Below are 23,099 nucleotides of genomic sequence, written 5' to 3' on the forward strand. Positions count from 1 at the left end.
TACTGCATAGTATCCAAAACTTTACCCTCTTTTCTGGTGATACGCATCTAGTTTCTTTCTTTCTTTTCTTTTCTTTTTTCTTTCTTTTTTGAAAGAGGGTCTCACTCCACCCAGGCTGGAGTGCAATGGTATGATCATAGCTGATTGCAGCTTCTACCTCTTGGGTTCAAATGATCTTCCCGACTCAGCATCCCAAGTAGCTGGGACCACAGGCACATGCCACCATGACTGGCTAATTTTTTAATTTTTTTGCAGAAATGGGGTCTCCCTTTGTTGTCCAGGTTGCTTTCAAACTCCTGGGCTCAAATGATCCTCCCACCTTGGCTTCCCGAAGTGCTGGAATTATAGGTCTGAGCCACCTTGCCCAGCTTATTTACTGTTTTTTCCTACAGCCCCTCAGTGTAGCTAGGGACTCTTTGTTCATGCATCTTCCTGTATACTCATGTGAGGGTGACCCTGTGTATGTACTGAGAGGTGGAATGCCAAGCCTAAGTATTTGTACATCAACAATTTCATTATATCCTGCTAAATATCTAATGTGACTGTACCAGTTTATACTCCCACTAATAGTATGTGAAAGTCTGGTTGCTCTGCATCCTGGGTTTACAAACTAAAATCACAGTTCACCATTTTGCATCCATCAGGGTGGAAATATTTTTTAAAAATCTGAAAATCTCAGATCTTGGTGAAAATGTTAAGGAGATGGAAAGCTATGGCTTTACAAAAAAAAAAGGTTTACAAAGCTTTTCTGTAAAGGGCCACATAGGAAACATTTAAGCCTTGCGAGTTACATGGCCTGTGTTGCAACAACTCTGATCTTGCAGCACAAAAGTAGCCATGGACCATACATAAATGAACAAGCCCACATGTTCCAATAAACCTTTATTTAAGCACATTGATTTGCATTTCATGTAATTGTCGTGTGTCACAAAATACCATTCTGTTCTCGATTTTTCCCCAGTAACTTAAAAATTATGTGTGGGGTGCAGTGGCTCACTCCTGTAATCCCAGCACTTTCGGAGGCCGAGGCAGGTGGATCACTTGGGGTCAGGAGTTTGAGACCAGCCTGGCCAATATGGTGAAACCCTATCTCTACTAAAAATACAAAAATTATCCAGGTGAGTGCCTCTAGTCCCACCTACTCAGGAGGCTGAGGCAGGAGAATCGCTTGAACCTGGAAGGGGACATTACAGTGAGCTGAGACCAGGCCACTGCATTCCCACGTGGGTGACAGAGTGAGATTCCCTCTCAGAAAACAAAAACAAACAAAATGTGGAACACACTTTTAGTTTGCAGGTTATACGAAACAGGTGGCTGGCTGGCTGGGCCTGCCTGCGGGCCATAGCTTTCCATCTCCTTCTTAACATTTTCACCAAGATCTGAGATTTTCAGATTTTTAAAAAATATTTCCACCCTGATGGAGGCAAAATGGTGAACTGTGATTTTAGTTTGTATTTCCTGAAAGGAAGTCCATCATTTTATTCTGTTTATCGACCACTAGAAGTTTATCTCCTATGATTTGTCTATTCATGTCTTGTTTTCCATATTCTTTCAGTTGGGGGTCTTTTGATTTGTAGGAGTTCTTTCTATTTCCTGGATAGTAATACCCGTGTGTGTGTGTGTGTGTGTGTGTGTGTGTGTGTGTGCTGCAAGCATGCTCTCAGAATTCTGTGTTTATTATAATTGTAATGCTGTCTTTTAATAAAGAAGTTTTCAATTTAAACAAGATAAATGTCTCCAAGTGATACTCATTTGATGTGGGAAAAAAATCGGATTTTCCATACACACTAAGAACTTGAAAGGCAACAAAAAAGGAAAGATATCACTTTCTTGTGTGCAAAAGAGAAAATATTTCTTCACTGGGTGGGAGGAGAAAAATATTTTTACTTTTATTCCAGACCTTTTCAGCGCAGTAGTTTTCGTGGAATGCTAACAGCTTATCCAGTTATGCAACCTATTGTTCTCTTCCGGAGCCCTGGAGGGACCTGTCGCATCTGATACTAATGAAGTGTTACTCTACTCTGACAAGTTTGCAGGCGTCCCTCTTCAAAGCCAGCTGACGTAATTTAGAGGGGAAAAAGACCCTCCCACTTGCGTTTGTTAATTGATTTGATGAGCTCCCCGGTTCTGCCTAAGTGGCTCTGGAACAGAGAGCTATTGCGATCTGAGGAACTTTAGAAAGTCACCCTAACTCAGACTACACACCCCAAGCCGGCAAGAAAAAGGAAAGCAGTTGATATGCTGTTCAGCAAAACAAGACTTGGCTGCCTTTAGCTAGTCCTGAATTCTTGCTCCTGTGAAGAAAGTTCCTGCTGGAGTGCTGGGCGCACTTGGAATTGGTTTAGCATGCTTGACAGACGCCTTGTATCTCCTCAAACTAAATGCATTATTCCTGGGGTAAGCATACGGAGAGAAACCGGCCAGACGCAAGGTGTGGTTTAGAGAAAAACAGGAACGCTTGGAACTGTTGCTGAGCTTGAGCTAAAATCACATTAGTTACTTTTTAGACTTTCTTATCTTGCCAGAAATGTTGCCATTCACAGTGTTATTACTTTAATGCAGTGGTGGTTTAAGCAAGTGAAACTGTAACTCTGGTTTTAAACTGTATCTTATGGAGATTAATTTAGTAGCTTGGGGAGAGAGTCCCGGTGCAGACAAACTTAGTGGAAAATGAAAATGCATTTTCCAGCTCTAGACAAGCACTTGTCTTGAGTATCATTCTGACAGGCTAGCCACTGAGTTTTGTGTTTGTCTGAGACCTTTCCATGTAAAGCACGATGGTTTGAATTTAATGTGAAAATCATGGTGATTAGACTTTTCGGTGAAAATCATGACTGGTTTGACTTTGCTGTGTAAATCATGACGGTTTGACTTGCTGTGTTGCTGCAAGTTAAGATGGTTTTCACTCTTCATCACTTTAGAAATTTTGAATTTAATAAAACAGACGTGAGCATCTAATGTTAAAATACTTAAAGCTTTGCCACATGGGGGGCTGGCTGTTTGGGTCTTTGGATTTGGTTTAGAATTCTTAGAGAAAAGATCATATTATTATTTATTGGTGCCTTTCTAGGAAAGGACGAAAGCATGCACAAAAATCCTGAACCTAAAACTAAACCAGGGCCTGTAAAAATGAAAATCATAAAGTTACAAATATCTGTGCAAATAGGACATGAAAGTGTCTTTTTAAAATTAATAGTTTGTCTAAAAATTATTTTTAAGTACTTTTGTTTCTAATTGTTCCAACATATACTAAATTTAGTAAGAGAGAGAAGAAAATCCCTGCTAGGAAATAACTCTGTGGTCATCTCTTCTGTTCTGTGTCGTGTAAAACTGGAAACTGAGATACTTTGCTTAATCTGTGTGATTTTTGATGATTCTTTTATTAGATTTCAATTTAAGTTTTCTAAAGATACAGAATTTCACTTGCTGAGCTGGCCCTCATTAAGTATTGCATGCCACAGTTCTGTTTCTTTAGGATCTGACAAATCTGGCAGTGTATGCACTCATTATAAACAATTTCTGGGCATTAGATGTGTCACATACACTTGCAAATGCTGTTTGCATCCAATTTAGAAATCACTGAATACCTGTTTGAGGACATCTGAAATCATTTCCTGTAAACTTGCCTTCTTTTTAAGAATATTATCAAACATAAAATAACTGCTATACTTTTTCCTGTAGAGGAATTCTTTGGATTAGGAAGACATGTATAACCTAAAATGCAAATTGCCAAATACATTCCATTGGCCATTTTGAATATTTTCAGCACCAGAACTGGTCACAATTATGACACAGTTATTTAATAAGAATGACAATTTTAAATAGTTATGAGGCCAGGTAGGGTGGCTCACACCTGTAATCCCACAAGTTTGGGAGGGTGAGTTGAGAGGATCGCTTGAGGCAGAGGCTAGAGACCAACCTGGGAAGCATAGCAAGATGCATGTCTACAAAACAGTAATAATCACATGAATAATTTATCCTACGATTAACTTTAGTCCTGTGTGGAAGTATTATGGAGAATCTGTACAGGGATGTTTATTCTTTTAAATTACTTGTTCCCTAAAAATAGACTTTTTGTTTCCTATGGCCTGGCCACTTCTCATTTTAACTAATGACTGTGCTTGAATAGGGCTTATAAATACATGGAGGTTTGGATTTTTGAATGGTTAAAGTTTAATATAACTCTTTATAAAGTCTTTATGACCATTCAGCACTTTCGATTTAGTCTTAAAGTTCTCCAATAATGACAGAAATGTTTCTTTCAAGTTTGGACAGTAATATACAGGAGAAAAATTTAAAAATTATATATATGTATATTAATATGTTTTCGTATGCATATTATGGGATAGTTTTTTAGAATGCTGAATAAACTGTGTGGCCTTTATATTAGTTCTAATGCAAGTATGATTTCAGTTTTTATATCAGTTTCAGTTTATTTCGTTACCTTCTAAAGTCATTCCAAACCCCAAATACAGAAAACACATTGAGAAATTACTCACTTAATTCTCATTGTGCATTAAAATGAAATCAATAAGCCAATGCAGTTTGGCATAATTTCTTTCTACCACCAAAGCCAGTACACATAGATCAGTCTAACTAGTGTTAAGTGCACAATTTATTTATGAATTCTGGTTTTATTGCATTCTGAATTTCTCGAACATGGTATCTTTAATAACTGAAATCGAGTGCCGTGATTCTTAGACCCAGATGGTCACTTCTCTATCCTTTCCTCCCTTCCTTCAAATAACAACGATCTCTCTGATTTGGGCAGGGGATGTGTGTGTGTGTTGTGTGTGTATATACACACATATATATATACATATATGTATACACACGTGTGTGTGTGTATATACACTCATATCAGTAATTTTCATTTTTTCTGTCTGTGGTTAAAAGCAAGTGTTTGGTTTCAGTCAGACTTGACATTGAATACTAAACCATTCCCTAAATAATGGTGTGATTTGGCAGATTTTATCTTCTCTGAGCCTCAGTTTTATCTGTAAAATTAATAGTAATAATAACTGTGTTTCAAGATATTTGTGGGAATTTTAAAAGATCAGAATACATGCATACAGTATAATTATAGAGATGGCTTAGCTTAGTTCCTAGAGTTACTAAGGGAAGCTGTATGCCTTCTTATATTTCCTGCAATAGCCAAGAATCAAAGAACTTAGCTCTGAAATTCCAAACTGCGCTATTTATGAAAGGCAGTAACGGAAAGTGATGAGTTGGTTTTTTATTTGCATATTGGAGGACAGGGGGAGAGATTAAACATCCTCCTTGTGAAGTGTGACTCCTTTGGAGATCTGTGGATCTGCTGCCAGAGTTGGGAGGAGAAGGCAAATGCAAACGTTCTTACACTGTGTGCAAATATTTCAGTCTCTGCATATATGAACGTTTTCTAGCTTCTGTCAGTTCTCAAAGTGGTCCACAACTCCTAAATGGAAAAACAAACAAATAAAAACAGAGATCCTGAATGGGCATAAGCCTGAGAGAACAAATAAGATGATGGTGGTTAAGTATTCTAAGACTAGTAATTTTGGGTTATTTTTCTTCTTCTTTACCTTTCTATCAAAAAGAAAGAAAGAAAATGACTGTGTATTCCTGTATGTTAAAAAACAAATAGTGATCTAAGGCTGCAAGTGTCTGCATCATTCTGTAGATATAATAATTTGTTTGTAAATGTAAGTATAATGCTTGTAAGGCATGGGGGCTAATGCATCTACATGGAGATGCTGGCTTCAGCATCAAGAGGTGCCATTCTGTTTGATTTTGTCTTGCCCCATAAGATGATCAGTTTGTGGAAACGGTCATTTTGTGCAATCACAACCTAAATTTGCAAGTTATTTTTATTATTAAAATTGACAAAAGTGTTTTTGTTTTTGTTTTTGTTTTTTTGAGACAGAGTCTCACTCTGTCCCCCTGGCTGGAGTGCAGTAGTGCCAACTCAGCTCACTACAACCTTTGCCTCTTGGGTTCATGTGATTCTCCTGACTCAGTCTCCTGCATAGCTGGGATTACAGGTGCCCACCACCATGCCCAGCTAGTTTTTGTATTTTTAGTAGAGATGAGGTTTCACCATGTTGGTGAGGCTAGTCTTGAACTCCTAACATCAGGTGATCCACCCACCTTGATCCTCCCAAAGAGCTGAGATTACAGAGGTGAGAGAGAGCTTTATCTTTCAAAGAAGTTTTTACTATTAAAAATAGAAGAAATAAGCTAGGCACTGTTGCTCATGCCTATAATCCCAACACTTTAGGAGGCTAAGGCAGATGGATCACCTAAAGTCAGGAGTTCAAGACCAGCCTGGCCAACATGGTGAAACCCCATCTCTACTAAAAATACAAAAATTAGCCAGGCATGGTGGCATGTGCCTGTAATCCCAGCTACTTGGGAGGCTGAGGCAGGAGAATCGCTTGAACCCAGGAAGTAGAGGTTGTAGTGAGCCAAGATCCCAAACACTGCCCTCCAGCCTGGGCAACATGAGCAAAACTCAATCTCAAAATAAAATAAAGCAGAAGAAATATTAAAAGAATGTGGGTGTACGAATACTCCACACTCTCACCATGCTTTGGTCAGATATTTTTACACTGGCGTGTTATAGTGCATTCCTGTCTACAAGCATACATAGTTTTATAGTTGTACCTACAGTATTCAGACAGTTGTGGATTCTGCCTTTTTTCCTTGAATCTTATTTTGACATGACTAGTAATTTTGGGTTATTTTTCTTCTTCTTTACCTTTTTATCAAAAAGAAAGAAAGAAAATGACTGCGTATTCCTGTATGTTAAAAAACAAATAGTGATCTAAGGCTGCAAGTGTCTGCATCATTCTGTAGATATAATTTGTTTGTAAATGTAAGTATAATGCTTGTAAGGCATGGGGGCTAATGTATCTACATGGAGATGCTGGCTTCAGCATCAAGAGGTACCATTCTGTTTGATTTTGCGCTTGCCCCATAAGATGATCAGTTTGTGGAAACGGTCATTTTGTGCAATCACAACCTAAATCTGAGTCTCAAACTCCTGACCTCTACTGATCCATACACCTTGGCCTCCCAAGGTGCTGGGGTTACAGGCATGAGCCACCATGCCTGGTAAGACCATGTTTTTAACAACACAGGTATTTCTGCAGTGTGAAACCTGATGAGCCTGAGATTTTTCCTGTGTTAATGGCTATTTCTGTGACTTCCTTTAATAAGATTTAATGGTCAATATAAACACCTGAAAGGAAATTTTCAAGGCTAAATTCTATATCAGAAGGTTTTGAGTGTCATGCACAGCTCAGCTTCCAAGTCTTTCACAGCAGGCTGTGGATAATTAATGCTGATTTGATGTCTGGGCATTCTTTAAAAAAGTATATATCCACCCAAATAAAACAGTATGAAAAAAAGGAGCCTCATGATATTGCCAAAAATTGTAATGACTCACATGTGATATGAGTTGAGCACTACCTAGGTGAAGTTAAATGTGGTCTTTGGAGGAAATTGCCACTCATTTGGATAACATAACAAGATAAAAAAAAGTTTACAACCATCCACGTATTGAGAAATCATGAACTTCTATATTATAGACATAAATATTTAAAGAACTCTCAGGTTAAAAGATCAGTTGAAAATTTGGAAGTTGTGGAATTCAGTTCAATTTAGTATACTTATTGAATGACATTTAGAGAATAAGTTTGTCAACTGTCTCTTTAAAATGATTTAATTAAGATACATATGTTTGGCACTGTAGCTGGAATATGGACACCCAAGGTGGTTATGTGGGCTAAATTTGAACTCAGAAAAAGTATATATATATATATATATATATATATATATATATATATATATATAGAGAGAGAGAGAGAGAGAGAGAGAGAGAGAGAGAATGTGTATGTGTGTGTATACACACACACATACACATACACACACACACACACACACACACACACATAAATGTGGTTGGTTGGTTTGATTGAGACTGAATCTTGCTGTGTCACCCAGGTTGGAGTACAGTGGCATGATCTCAGCTCACTGCAATCTCTGCCTCCTGATTCTCCTGCCTCAGCTTCCTGAGTAGCTGGGACTACAGGTGTAATATCATCTCTACTCAAAATACAAAAATCAGCCAGGCACAGTGGTACACACTGGTCTGGAACTCCTGACCTCAGGTCATCCAGCCTCCTTGGCCTACCAAAGTGCTGAGATTACAGGAGTGAGCCTCCATGCCCAGATAAAAAGTCTGTATTGTAAAGAGACCTCAGAACTAGGCCAGGCGAGGTGGCTGTTGCCTGTAATCCTAGCACTTTGGGAAGCCAAGGCGGAAGCTCATTTGAGCTCAAGAATTTGAGACCAGTCTGGGCAACGTAGGAAGACCCTGTCTCTACAAATAATTTTTAAAAATGAGCTGGGTGTGGTGGTGTGTGCCTGTGATCCCAGCTCCCTGTGAGGCTGAGGTGAGAGATCACCTGTGCTCAGGATGTTGAGGCTGCAGTGAGCTGTGACTGTCTCTCTGCACTCCAGCCCAAGTGACAGAATGAGACCCACCGAAGAGAGCAGAGAGACCTCAGGCCACTTGTTTGTATTTCATATGAAGGGTAGGCATTCACAGGCCATCGTAGGAGGCATGATAGGGTTTGGTGTTTCCCATACACCCTCTGCTTGACCGCTTTTATATGACTTTTGAAGGATGTGGTGGGAACAACTAGTTGGTGAAAGTGTGACTGCAAGTTGTTTGTTTAAAGAGACCTAAAAAGAATGGTTTTCACAGAGCTCCAGTGACCTAGGTTAATGGACCACAGCGTGGTCCCATTTCATTGTGTGAAAAATAACGGGTGCAGCGGTTGATGTGATACCTGCTTTTAGGCTGAGAAAATATATATTGGTTTAATTTCCACAACTAAATTTGCATAACTTCTCTGGGACTGTCTTCCGCTCCAGCCACATAAACCTGGCATTCAAAATGCCATTAAAATTGACGACAATCTGCTAGGTGCAATGAGCCAGACACGAGGGGACAAATATGGAATGACCCCACTTATATGAGGGACCTAGAATAAGTTCATAGAGACAGAGTATAGAGTGGGGATTGCCAGGAGTGGGGAGAGGAGGGGAGTGGGGAGTTAGTGTCTAATGGGGACAGACTTTCAGCTGGGGATGATTGAAAAAAAAAAAAAAAAAAGTCCGAGGCAAGTGGATCACAAGGTCAAGAGATCAAGACCATCCTGGTGAGCATGGTGAAACCCCCATCTCTACTAAAAATACAAAAAAAAAATTAGCTGGGCATGGTGGCATGTGCCTGTAACCCCAGCTACTCGGGAGGCTGAGGCAGGAGAATTGCCTAAACCCAGGAGGCGGAGGTTGCGGTGAGCCGAGCTTGCGCCATTGCACTCCAGCCCGGGTAACAAGAGTGAAACTCCGTCTCAAAAAAAAAAAAAAAAGTCCTGGAGATAGAAGATGGTGATGGTTGCCCGATAATGTAAATGTATTTAGTGCCATTGAACTATATGCTTAAAATTGGCTCAAATGGTAAATTGTATGTTATGCATATTTTGCCACAATGCTTACCATGCAATTTAATAAAAACCCACCTGTATTGAGCATGCATATTGCATGAAGCCAGATGCTTTATTATCTGTTATTTTTTTTAATTCTCATAACAGCTGGGCGTGGTGGCTCATGCTTGCAATCTCAGCACTTTGGGAGGCCGAGGCAGGTGGATTACCTGAGGTCAGGAGTTTGAAACCAGCCTAGTCAACATGGTGAAACCCTGTCTCTACTAAAACTACAAAAAATCGGGCATGGTGATGGGTGCCTGTAATCCCAGCTACTCAGGAAGATGAGGCAGGAGAATCACTTGAACCTGGGAGGTGGAGGTTGCAGTGAGCCAGGATCATGCCATTGTACTACAGCCTGCGCAACAAGAGTGAAAATCAGTCTCAAAAAAAAATTAAAAATAAATAATAATAATTCTCATGCCAGGTGTGGTGGTGTTCACCTGTAATCCCAGCTACTCAGGGGGTGGAGGCAGGAGAATCGCTTGAACCCAGGAGGCAGAGGTTGCGGTGAGCCAGGATTGCACCACTGCACTTCAGCCTGGGTGACAGAGTGAGACTCCATCTCAATAATAATAATAATTATTATTTTCATAACCCAGTGAAGTAGACCCATGATCATCTCTAGTTGACAGATGAAGAATCTCAGCATAGTCAAGTTTGTCACTATCGTGGGGTCCCACAGGGGTCAGTGGCAAAAGCAGGAACTGGAAGCAAAAGGGCAGTGTTTTCAGTGCATGCAGCACACACAGCACTGCCTGTGTCTCGCTGTTGTTTTTCTTTGTTTTGCCTCTGATGACTGCTCTTTCTTACGGCCCCAGCTGCTGGAACAGCCGGCATTCCTTTAGGAGCAGCGCTTTAGGTTCCCTGGATCTTCACTCAGGGGTACCTCATTGACCATGAGCCCTGCAGGTCCTGTAGCAGGAGGTGAGATTGCCCATCAGCCCTCCAGGAGTCCACCAGGCCCGGCAGGCCTTCACACAGCAGAACAAAAGGCTAGCTGTTTATTTCCTATGCAGAGTTAATGAAAATCACTCTACGGGTCAGATACGAAGATCATCTTAAAATTAACTTGTGTTTTAAAAACCATATTTTGTTTGGTTGTTTGGTACTGGTGGTGGTTTGCGAGACAGGGTCTCACTGTCATCCTTGCTGGAGTCTAGTGGCACAATCATAGTCGCTGTAGCCTTGTATTTCTGAGCTCAAACGATCCTTCCATCACAATTAAAAATCATGTTTAGTCTTCTCTAAACAAGGAACTTTTATTAACATAGTTGTCCGTCTTCTACTCTGATCAATTAGAATTTTTTTTAAATGAGCTGTTTCTTGTTTATCATTATATGCCAGCTACTTTGCAGAGAAAACAAGAGTATAGAGTCATTCCCACAAGGAAATGTATATAAAAACAAAGTAAAGATATTTTTATAAAGACCGCATGTACACCCTTTCCTTTCTTTCTTTCTTTTCTTTTCTTTTTTTTTTTTTCTGAAATGCATGTTTATAACCATATTTCTCATCAGGCTTTCTTTTCTTGGGATTTGTAAAATATGTTTCTTTTACAAATATAGGCTTAGGACCAAATATATTCTGTATCACATCATCATGTTGTATTACAGATTAGAAGACAATTCTGTGACAAAGTATCATAGAGCAGGGAAGAAGGTGCTTGGTGAAATTAGACTGTGCTAGAGATCTTTTTGACTCTGCAATATACTATATCTGCACAGTAATCTGCTACCTACAGTGATTGTTGTCTCTCTACATTCCTCTACTTATATTTTTTAATTGGGTGAAAATGACTCCCTACATCCAGAAATTTCAAAGCATTTTTCAGGATTTTGTTGGAAACACATGTTGTTCTATTGTTACCATTTTCTGCCTTTTTCACTCTACCGTGGAAAACCAGATGGTCTGAACAAGCCAAGAGAAATAATTTCCAACCCAGTGTATTTGCATAATTTCCTCTCTGCCCTTAATCTGGAACAAAAGGAAACAAAATGAATTGAGTTCAGCATAATAAACTAGATCAGTTCTTCATTAGAGAATTAGGAAAGTTTTTCACTTAATTTAAGATTCTATGATTGATTGTGTTGCTTTCAAAGTTAGGGAAAGTCTCTTTCAAAGTGTAATTTCTATTAGATGCTTTTTTTCCTGATGAACTCCTGATTCAACAAGTCAAAATGGCTGACAGTTTTTGTAAACCAAAGAAAGAGAGTTGCGACATTTAAAATACATATATAGACATAGAGAATTTCAAATGTTCTACACCCCTGCTGCTCTCTCAAGGCCTGTTCAGAGTCTCCTAAAAAGGATATTTGACCTGTTTGCAGAGCTCTGACAGATGATATTTTGACAGGTCTATTTCTTCTGTGTGTTCAATGCAGAGCCCAAGCTGAACAGGCGTTCAATCTAAAAGTGCAACTTGAAAGTACGTTTTTGCATCCAAGCCAGCCTCTGCTGACTTCATTCTTATTCTTATATAAGGGTAAGATATTTGATATTCTCATGTTCATATTACCTTTCTGATCACATGAGTTGAGCGGGACTTCTACACATCACATGCCATGACAGGGTTCCTCTGTGAAGCAGGAAGAACCATGGCATCTGGTCTCCTTAATTCTTACAACACTGAGATAACATAACTGCTTTATCATACGGGGCTATGAAGATAGCACATGTCACCACTGTAGGAAAGCTCTTAGGTTGTGGAATTTGGTCAGTGACTCATGTTATCATGGAAGAGTGCTGAAATAGGGAACAGTGGGACTGATAAATCGAGAAAGAAAAGAGAAACCAGCAATAATCAGTAAATGATAAGCAGGTAACGTGGTTTGAAAGCATTCCAGGGGGGTGGGGAGGGATAGCCTGGGGAGAAATACCAAATGTGGGTGAAGGGGAGAAAGCAAACAAAACACACTGCCATGTGTGTACCTATGCAACTGTATTGCATGCTCTGCACATGTACCCCAAAACCAAAAATGCAATTAAAAAAAAAAAAAAGCATTCCAGGAGTTCTGTTGTGAAGGCCTCTTGTTTACTTACTTTTGCTACCCACTTGTTGCTTTGGAAGAGTTTCTTTTAATTTGACCTCATTTTTCCAAAGTTCATACTTCATTCTTACGCGAATTATAAGGGATTACCTAGGTTTCGTTGTACAAATGTTTTTCAAGTAATACTTAAACATGCTTCATAGCATTTCCTAGTATATAACATTTTTAAGGGAGAATGTTTTACATGTAAATTTAGCACAATTTGGGATTATTAGCGTAGTGGATTTTCTCATGTTCTGGGCAAATGAAGGAATATATATGCTTGTATCAATGAAAGCTGTGAACAGAATATGTGAGCATATTTTGAATCTATCAATACATTACATCATCTCTAATTAAGTTATAAATTATAGAATATTTTAATATTTTTTATTTTTCTTATTCATGAAATATGTCTGATAACAGGAAAATGTGATCTGTTCAGAAGAAGGATAATGAAAGAAATCTTATAATATTTTATTAGAGAAATATGATTTCTATACAATAATATGGCCTACAATTTGATTCTATATGATCTTATGTTTTAAAATTAGGACTGGGCTTTAAAAATGTATGATTCTCAAAGGGATACTCAGCATGTACACTCTTAAGTGTTTCAGGGTACTTAACATACTACTTCTAACACCTCTTGTTATTTGAGCTTTCTAGATTTTGGAGTTCTCGATAAGAAGCTTATCTTTTATAAACATTACTGGTAGTTGTTCTTTTCCACGTATAAACCTAGGTAGAAACGTAAGTTTTTACGGACTTGGAAAAATCTTAGTTAAGCACGTGGGCCTTCTCAGCTGTTTTAACTCTGTAACTTTATGATGGAAACTAAATATGTAGTTCTACATATTTCCTTTACAGTTCACTGATCTTTCTTGATTCAGTATGAGGTACACATCAAAATAAAGTTAGCCACAAAAAGACTTTGAGGGGGAAAGAAAAGGAAATGCTTGATAAGAGAGATTACAGTATGCCAGGGGTTATGAACTATTGACATTTCTGATTCATGGCAATCCAGTTTGAGGTATAAATTTAGATTAACAGCTTGGTTAATCTAAATTGTAACATGGTTTTGAGAAACTTTCCTTATACTGCTGTATGGCAGCTGAGGGCTTCCAGTCCATCACATGTATCTGTTTAATCTATTAACTCTGACCAAAGCCATTATCTACTTTTTTCCCCAAAGGCGTTATAAGGAAACAGTATGAACAAAGTTTTCTTTCTAGTATAAACAATAAATCTTACTAGGCATTGGGCAAACACATATCTGGTAAATATTTTGAAAATGCTTGGCACTTGTTAGTAGCAGCAAGTGTCTAGCAGCTTGTTAAGTACTTGGTTAGTATTAAAATGGAATGTATAATCCTTCAAAAACCTGTAGTAGGTCTTAATTAGCTGAGTCATTTATCGGGATGATAAATGATTTCACACAAATGACATTGGACAAATCACCCAGAGTCAAATCCCTGAGAGTCAACTTGCTTATCTTTGCATTTAGAGCAATAAGATATATGATCCCTCTTGTCCTCAAGGCTCAACTATAATTTGAAAATCTTAAAAATAACAAAGCACTGTATGATAATGAGGTATTCATCAATTTGACAAGCCCTTGTTAAGCATTAGCTCATTTTTTTCCCTCCTGACTAGGGCCCTTAAACTGCTGCCTCTTTTGGGAACAGTCTCCTTGGTGAGGTCCCATGAGAACTTCCCATTTCCCATTGTGCCTGGTCTCAACCCCCACGCAACTCTCCACCCTTCCACCAACTTGTGCTGGCCTTGAAAAGGTCAGAAGGCTGTTGGAAGAGTCCTGGGGAGAGAAACATGGCCGCCGAATCCAAGGCAGTTATGGTGGGGCCTGGTGAGGAGCCAGACGTTGTCAGGGTGTGGTTAATTACGTTGGATGAAGCTGAGCTCACAGAAGATGAAGGCTGGAAGGAAAGCTAGGGTGATTTTGTTTGTGTTTTTTTGTTGCTGTTTTTTGCTCGTGTGTTTGTTTTTCAATTATGGCTGTGGAGGAGGGGGAACTATCTTTAGAAGAGTCTCAGGACCCAACGGGCCTAACAGCAGAGGAATGGGGGACTTACCAGAAGTCCAGCAGAGCACGCGGTGGGCAGTGGCTTTTCTGGTTCTGAAAATATCTGCATAATCTACACCGGGGTCAGCAGGGTTCAGAGAATTAAACTAAAAACAACCGTAGATGATAGAACATGTGTGGTTTCTTCCTTCAAGTCACGTCTGAGGCTCCAGTTGGGGATTCCAAACCCAAAACTCCAAAATCCAGAACTTTTTGAGGCCTTACACGGGCTGGAGACATCTTGGCTTCCTGGTGGTTCAACTTACACAAACTTTGTTTCATGTACAAAATTATTTAAAATATTGTGTAACATTACCTTGAGGCTATATGTATAAAGTGTATATGAAACATTAATGAATGCTGTATTTAGACTTGAGTTCCATCCCCTATATAGCTTATTATGTACATGCAGATATTCCAAAATCCAAAAAAAAAATTGAAAGCTGAAACACTTCTGTCCCAGGCGTTTCAGATAAGGGATACTCAGCATGTCCACTCTAAGTGTTTCAGGGTACTTAACACAGTACTTCTATCATCTCTTGTTATTTGAGCTTTCTAGATTTTGGAGTTCTGGATGAGAAGCTTATCTTTTATAAATATTACTGGTAGTTATTCTTTTATGGGTATAAACCTAGGTGGAAAAAAGTTGTTATCAACGGAAAGAAAAATCTGTTGTCCTTTTTTTAAAAATGGGTTTTCCATATGTAACTGACCATTTGGTGTTAGCGTTAGCTCTGATTTGGTCTCAGAATGATAAATGACATCACACAAACAATTCCAACACTTAAATAAATATAGACTTTATTTTAATTTTTGATGCTGCGGCAGAGCTTCAGCTAACACTCAGCCCTAGTTATAATCACAGAAGTATCTGCCTTAAGCCCAGCTGATTAGGCTCTGCAAATTTGATCTGATTTTCCTTTCTCCTCCGTAATGTCTGAGTCAACTAACATGCAGGTAAAATACGCAGAAAAAAAAAAAAAAAAAAAAAAAACACACACACACACAGCTTTCTGGAAGGTTTCTGTAAGGGTTGTTCTGTGGAGACTCTGGGACTCTAAGGTTGCAGCCCCCTGGAGGTCTCAGGCGATCTGGATCTCTGCTCACTGCCCTGTGCACTGACAGCCCTCACTTCCCACCTTCACTGCAGTGCTACCGTTAACACATCTTGATTCCTTCAACGCTGAAGCTGCCATAGGCTGGGCCTCTACTCCTGTTTTTTCTCATGCTTGATTCATTCAACTATCCCAACTGCCCAGCACCCACTTTGCATCATGCAAATTCTGGGCACCCTCAGGGAGCCCACTGCCTGTACCCCATGCTCTGTCTTGCTCCCTTCACCTCTCATCACTGCTTATTTTCCTCACTTTCTCCAAAAAGCCAAGTTCTTTTCACCTTTCTGGTCTTGCAGGGTTGTTGTTATCATTTTTAACCTGGAATGTTCTTCCCTGCCCTTTACTTTGATCCTAAAAGTCTCAGACAGCGGTTCTCAGAAAGGTTTTCCCTGACTGCGCTGTACAAAGGAGCTTCTGTTATCCACAGCACCCAGTTTGCTTCATATAAATGTAATTATTTGACCAGCAGTTCAGATTTTGGACCCTCCCTCCCTCCCTCCCTCTCTTCCTCCCTCCCTCCCTCTCTTCTTCCCTCCCTCCCTCTCTTCCTCCCTCCCTCCCTCCCTCCCTCCATCCCTCCATCCCTCCATCCCTCTCTTCCTCCGTCCCTCCCTCCATCCCTTCCTTCCTTCCTTCTTTTCCTTTTCTTTTTTCTTGTCTTCTTTTTTCTTTCTTTTTTTTAAGACAGAATCTCACTCTGTTCCCCAGGCTAGAGTTAACTGACATGATTTCAGCTCACTGTAGCCTTGACCTCCAGGGCTCAAGCAATCCTCCCATCTCAACCCCCAAGTAGCTGGAACCACAGGCACATGCCACCATGCCTGGCTAATTGTTTTATATTTTGGAGAGATGAGGTTTCCCCATGTTGCCCAGGCTGGTCTCAAACTCCTGGGCTTAAGCTATCCTCCTGCCTCAGCTTCCCAAAGTGCTGAGATGACAGGCGTGAGCCACTGTGCCTGGCTCAGGCTCAATTTCTTTTACATGTATTTCAGCACTCCTCCTTTATCATCCTGAAGTGGAATTTATAGTTAATGCAAACAACCAACACACAAATTTGTAAAGACCATTTGGGTCAAAATACAGACCCAATGAATACAAAGATTAAATTAATTTATTCTCAGGTGTGTGTATTTCACTGGGTAATGATCCCAGCATAACCACACTGGAAAACGTGAGGAAGCAGTCCCATGGATGGGGCCACTGTACGTGCAGATTAGCAGTGATGTACACCTGCACCTACTGGTGTGCGGCTATTAAAGACAGTAGTTAACAATTCCTGGTAAATGTTACAAGTAAAATTTCAGTGCTGCAAAAGAAATAGCACTGGAAGATAAATTCTCTCAGCAAGGGAGTTTACTTCTATACAAGAATGAGGCTCACTGATGGAGCAATGGTGACCGCACATTTGGACAAGGGAGGAAAAGGGGTACTTTTTCTGATGGGGGTCGCCCCTACTGCTGTATTGTTCCCCTATTAGCTAGGGTTAGACCGCACAAGCTAGACTAATCCCGACTGGCTGTTTTAAAGAGAGGAGGGGTGTGAGCTGGAGTGGCAGGGTGGGTGGTTTGGCAGGAAAGATGGTTACCGGCAGGTCAGAGCAGGTGACCAGAGCAGGTCACTGGAGCAGGTGACTGTAGCAGGTGACTGTGATGAGTCAGGACAGAGCTGGGAGCCGGGGGCCAGGGGGGCAGATGTGAACTACTGATTGGAACTGGTGGAGAAGGTTGTTTACTAGAACTGCAAGGAATTTAAACTTTAAAATGGAGGACATTATCTGAACATAATGACATACTGATTCTTTGAAGAGAAATTTAGAACTCATTCCCTGTCATTGTGTACAAGCATCCTGTAATGCCTCTCGATTATTGAAACAGCCAAAAATGCAGCAATACCATTCCTGGAACACTCTTTTGGGGGCTCACTAGTTTAGATAAGCTCCATAGTGCCTGGAAGGCAGGAATCATGTTTGCCTCATCTATAGAAGCCTCAACATCCAGCACGTTATTGTAGCAGCACGTGGCAAATATTTAAGGAAAGAATAAAAGAATGAGTGAATGGAAGGAAGTAGGCAGAAAACAGGAAAACACATTCATTTATTCAGTTGATAGATTAGAGACAGAGTCTCACCGTGTTGTCCAGGCTGGAGGGCAGTGGCATGATCTTTGCTCACTGCAACATCTGTCTCCTAGGTGCAAGTGATTCTTCCACCTTAGCCTCCTGAGTAGCAGGTACCACAGACGCATGCCTCCACGCCCAACTATTTTTTGAATTTTTAGTAGAGGCGGTTTTTCACCATGTCAGCCAGGCTGTTCTCGAACTCCTGGCCTCAAGTGATCTGCCCACCTCACCCTTCCAGAGTGCTTGGATTACACATGTGAGCCACTGTGCCTGGCCCATCTATTCAATTTATAAGTGTTTACTGAGCAACTACTATGTGCCACCTGCTGTTCTAGAACCTAAGAATACAGCAGTGAATGAAGGAAATTCCTACTCTAATGAGCTCTCTCTCTCTCTCTCTCTCTCTCTCTCTCTCTCTGTCTCTCTATGGAACTACTTGGTGATTGCAGTATGAAATCTGGTTTTCCTATACAGGTACAAGGTGGCTGTATTTGTGGCATGCCAACTTTTTTTTTTTTTTAACTCAGAATACTTATCATATAAATACAGGAATAGAGTATGATAGAGAAAGCTGGCTAGGAAATAAAAAGCGGAGGAAGGAATTGAGGTTGATAACAAAGAAGTGTGAATTGTGCTTAAGAAACAAACAGTAGGGGCCCAGCCTTGTGGCTCACGCCTGTAATCCCAGCACTTTGGGAGGCCAGGGTGGGTGGATCACCTGAGGTAAGGAGTTTGAGACCCGCCTGACCAACATGGAGAAACCCCGTCTCTACTAAAAATACAAAATTAGCCAAAAGTGATGGCACATGCCTGTAATCCCAGCTACTGGGGAGACTGAGGCAGGAGAATCACTTGAACCTGGGAGGCAGAGGTTGCGGTGAACGAAGTGTGCACCATTGTACTCCAGCCTGGGCAACAAAGAGCAAAACTCCATCTCAAACAAACAATAGAATAACATGAGAGCATGAAAATAAGTAACTTGGTTATTTATAGATTCCTGTGTCTGTCAATACAACATCACAGACCAAAACATTTAAATTCAGGGGTTTTTTGTTCTTTTCATATATATGGCCATTTTAGAAAAACTTTACATGGCATTTTTCTCCTATGCAGTCTTTTTTTACATAGCAGTTTCCTGGAAAATGTTATGTCAACTTTAATACAGGCCTGAATTTAACGGGAAAACAGTGATACAAATTGTCATGATGGAAAAGTAGCATTTTGGGGGTCCTAATAACCATTGAAATACTGATAGCCATTTTCTTTTTTTTAACTTCTGTGTTATTTAGGGACTTATTTTGCAGCCACAACCTTAAACTAAAATAGCCAGTGTCCTTTGAGAAGCCTCCCCCCACAAAAATAAATAAATGCATGTGGGAATGATATTTGGAGTTTTTGAGTAAAATTATTTTTTGAGTCTCACTCTGTTGCTCAGCTCACTGCAACCTCCATCTCCCCTGTTCAAGTGATTCTCCTGCCTCAGCTTCCTGAGTAGCTGGGATTACAGGCTCCTGCCACTATGCCCAGCTAATTTTGGTATTTTTGGTAGAGATGGGGTTTCACTATGTTGGTCAGGCTCATCTCAAACTCCTGACCTTGTGATCCACCTGCTTTGGTCTCCCAAAGGGCTGGGATTACAGGCGTAAGCCACCATGCCCAGCCTTTTTTTTTTTTTTTTTTTTTTTGGGACACAGGGTCTCCCTCCATCACCCAGGCTGGAGTATAGTGGTGCCATCTCGGCTTACTGCAACCTTCACCTCCTAGGTTCAAGTGATTCTCCCACCTCATCCTCCTGAGTAGCTGGGACTACAGGTATGTGCCACCATGCCCGGCTAATTTTTTTTTTTTTTTTTTAATGAGACGGAGTTTCGCTCTTGTTACCCAGGCTGGAGTGCAATGGCGTGATCTCGGCTCACCACAACCTCCGCCTCCTGGGTTCAGGCAATTCTCCTGCCTCAGCCTCCTGAGTAGCTGGGATTACAGGCACGTGCCACAATGCCCAGCTAATTTTTTGTATTTTTAGTAGAGACGGGGTTTCACCATGTTGACCAGGATGGTCTTGATCTCTTGACCTCATGATACACCCACCTTGGCCTCCCAAAGTGCTGGGATTACAGGCTTGAGCCACTGCGCCCAGCTTGGAGTTTATAAGTAACATTCTTAAACTGGCGTGTTTCTCAGCCACAGCTCTTGAATTTTAATTATTATACTTTGAATTATTTTGATGTTACGATTCACTTTTATGTTTATTGCTGTCGTGTGTGGTCCTGAAGAGTCCTGGGTAGTAAATTGAGCCACGAGTGCCAAGAGGAAATTTGACTGTTCTATATTCAAATTAAGCTGTAAACATAGGAACATGACCCTGTACTGGGGAGGGCGGGTAAAAACAGTGCAGGAGCACAGGGCGATCCAACGTCATACATATCAGGTGCTCGGGAAAGGCATCAGTAAAGTACAGATGAGTCAGCACTGTGAGAATAGGGGAACGAACACTAAAGTTTCTTTAACATCAGTTATTCCAGCAACCTCAAAACTAGGTGCTGTTTCCTCTGTTATATAGAGGACGAAACTGAGACCCAAAGAGTTCAGTTTAGGTTTATTTTATTTTATTTTTGAGATGGCGTTCCACTCTGTCATCAGGCTGGAGTGCAGTGCATCTCAGCTCACTGCAACCTCCGTCTCCCGGGTTCAAGTGATTCTCATGCCTCAGCCTCCTGAATAGCTGTGACTACAGGCACATACCACCACGCCCGACTAATTTTCGTGTTTTTAGTAGAGATGGGTTTTCACCATGTTGGCCAAGATGGTCTCGATCTCTTGATCTCGTGATCTGTTCATTTTGGCCTCCCAAAGTGCTAGGATTACAGGTGTGAGCCACCTCTCCCAGTCAAGTTTAGGTTTATTTTAAGAGACAGGGTCTCACTCTGTTCCCTAGGCTGCAGTGCAGTAGAGCCGTAATTACAGCTCACTGCAGCCTCAAACTCCGAGGCCCAAGTGATCCTCTTGCCTCAGCCTCCTGACTAGCTGGGACACAAGTATGCGCCACCATACCTGGCTACTTTTATTTTTTGTATGGATGAAATCTCACTTTGTTGCCTGGGCTAATCTTAAAGTCTGGCTCCAAGAGATCCTCATGCCTCAGCCTCACAAAGTGCTGGGATTACAGGTGTGCCCCACCACTCCCGGCCTTGTTTTGTTTTTAAGGTAGTATTTCTAACAACTCATTTATTACTCACAAGTGTCCTGTGAGGCACACCTATTGTGGTTTTCACTTCCCGGAGAAGGAAACTGAGGCACAGAACTTTAAGTGGCAACGGTGATTACGAAGCCGAGATACGGTCGCAGCAGGTAGTCATGAGTGAAGATGGCAGGCTCTGCACTTTGTCCTCTTAGACAACTTGCTGGCTGTGTATTCCCCTGCATCGGGGGTGTCAGATTAGGCACCTGCTACATACACAGCCAGCAGGTAGCAGAACTGGACTGTCTGATTTCAAAATCTGTGTCCTTTGCCTTATCCTTAGTTGCAAAACCAGTGATGGTCCCTACTCACTGTAGGAAGAAGCAAGAATGCCTTCCCAGTCATCACAGCCAAGAGGTTTCATCTGCAGTTCAAATTCCCGCTGACCTTTCTTTTCTGTTCATTGTTCATTGCTCATCCCTCCTTCATCTGCTTCTGGATTTTTTTCCTGCCTCCTGCTTCTCTGAGCGTGACCTCTCATTCTTGTCTGACTTTTCCCCCATCTACTAAATGTATGTGTTCCCTGAAGTGTTATCTTAAACTCTATTCTTTTATCCACTTGAAGCACCTGTCTCTTCGCATTCTCTTCTTCTCATTACCTTTATGTAGCAACCTAAAATAGACTTTTCAAAAATTCCACCTGTAATCCCAGCAACTAGGGAGGCTGAGGTGGAAGGATCACTTGAGCCCAGGAGTTCAAGACCAGCTGGCAACTTAATGAGACTCTGTCTCTACAAAATAATAATAATAAATAGCTGGGCATGGTGGCACATGTCTGAAGTCCCAGGTACTCGGTAGGCTGAGGCAGAAGAATCGCTTGAGGTTGACTTGAAATCTTAAACTAGGTTCTCCCTCTTTATAGGTGGCGACAGTGATCCTCAATTAAAGGGAGGATTGATTTTTTTTTAAGTCCATAAAATGTTAAAAGTCCGTAACAAATATTTCTGTAGAAAATGCTTGTAGAGGTCGGGTACTATGGCTCATGCCTGTAATCCCAGCACTGTGGGAGGTCAGGAATTTGAGACCAGCGAGGCTGACATGGTGAAAAACCAAAAATGTACAAAATGGTAGCGCATGCCTGTAGTTTCAGCTGCTTGGGAGGCTGAGGCGGAAGAATTGCTTGAACATGGGAGGCGGAGGTTGCAGTGAGCTGAGATCACTGCCACTGCACTCCAGTGTGGGTGACAGAGTGAGACTCCATCTTAAAGAAAAGCACAAAGCAAAAGAAAGAAAGAAAATGCATGTAGAATGTTAGGCCAGGTCTTCATTAAGTGAGTTCATTAACTGTGGACTAATTGGCTCCACCTGTGAGCAAAAGCTGATTTGTCTGTGTTGAAGACATTCGGTCCACCTGTCTCTCCTCTGTCACATTCACACATTGCCTCACCCCCATCTTGTCTGCTTATGCATCTCAGAAGCGCCTAACTGGCTTTTTGTCCCATGAACAGCATGATAGGTTTCCTAAAGAAAGATTTTAGCATTCTGGCCCCCTGTGTTAAAACCTGGGATGGCTCATTATTTACAAGATCAGTTTCAAAATTATTAGCCTGGCGTTCCAGGCTCTCAACAGGATGGATGGCTCAGGCTTGGCTTTTCAGACATAACGCTTTTGGTTTCTACACAAGCACCAAGCAGCGGATGTACCCACTTGGGGAGATCTTGTACCGGGTCACCCCTGCTTTCTTCCTGATCTGTGTCCTATCACCCCATGGGGTCTTCTCCGATCCCCATGGAAGCTTCATCCTCGAATCCTCAGTGCTATGTGGTGTTTGTTGTGCTGGTTATTACCTGACACGTCTGCCTTCTGCTTTCAAAGACTGTCCCCTCTCTGAAGGTTCAGCATGAAACTACCAGTACCTTGTGTTCCCTTCAGTCTTCTATTCTAGTAAGTTCAAGGCTAGCAGTTCAAAGCTAGTATTTAATAGCATGTTTGAAAAAATATATGACTAGACAGTGTGGCCCAAGCCAGTATTTGAGCCA

The 23,099-nt window shown here is 41.0% G+C and overlaps 1 protein-coding gene across 8 annotated transcripts in view; it reads left to right on the forward strand.

Annotated features, from left to right (window-relative positions):
* CACNB2 (calcium voltage-gated channel auxiliary subunit beta 2) overlaps nucleotides 1-23,099 on the forward strand; it is a 402,304-nt gene that overhangs the window by 196,754 nt on the left and 182,451 nt on the right. Inside the window, exon 1 of one of the 8 annotated variants that reach the window (XM_009000004.5) lies at nucleotides 2,134-2,397. The exons of the other annotated variants lie outside the window; for them this stretch is intronic. Coding sequence (XP_008998252.3) covers nucleotides 2,347-2,397 — 51 coding nt within the window. The 5' untranslated portion in view covers nucleotides 2,134-2,346. Of the gene's footprint in view, nucleotides 1-2,133; nucleotides 2,398-23,099 lie in introns of those variants that run through there. 8 annotated transcript variants of the gene reach the window in all.

Source organism: Callithrix jacchus, chromosome 7 (genome assembly GCF_049354715.1).
Source record: "Callithrix jacchus isolate 240 chromosome 7, calJac240_pri, whole genome shotgun sequence".
Classification (NCBI taxonomy): domain Eukaryota; kingdom Metazoa; phylum Chordata; class Mammalia; order Primates; family Cebidae; genus Callithrix; species Callithrix jacchus.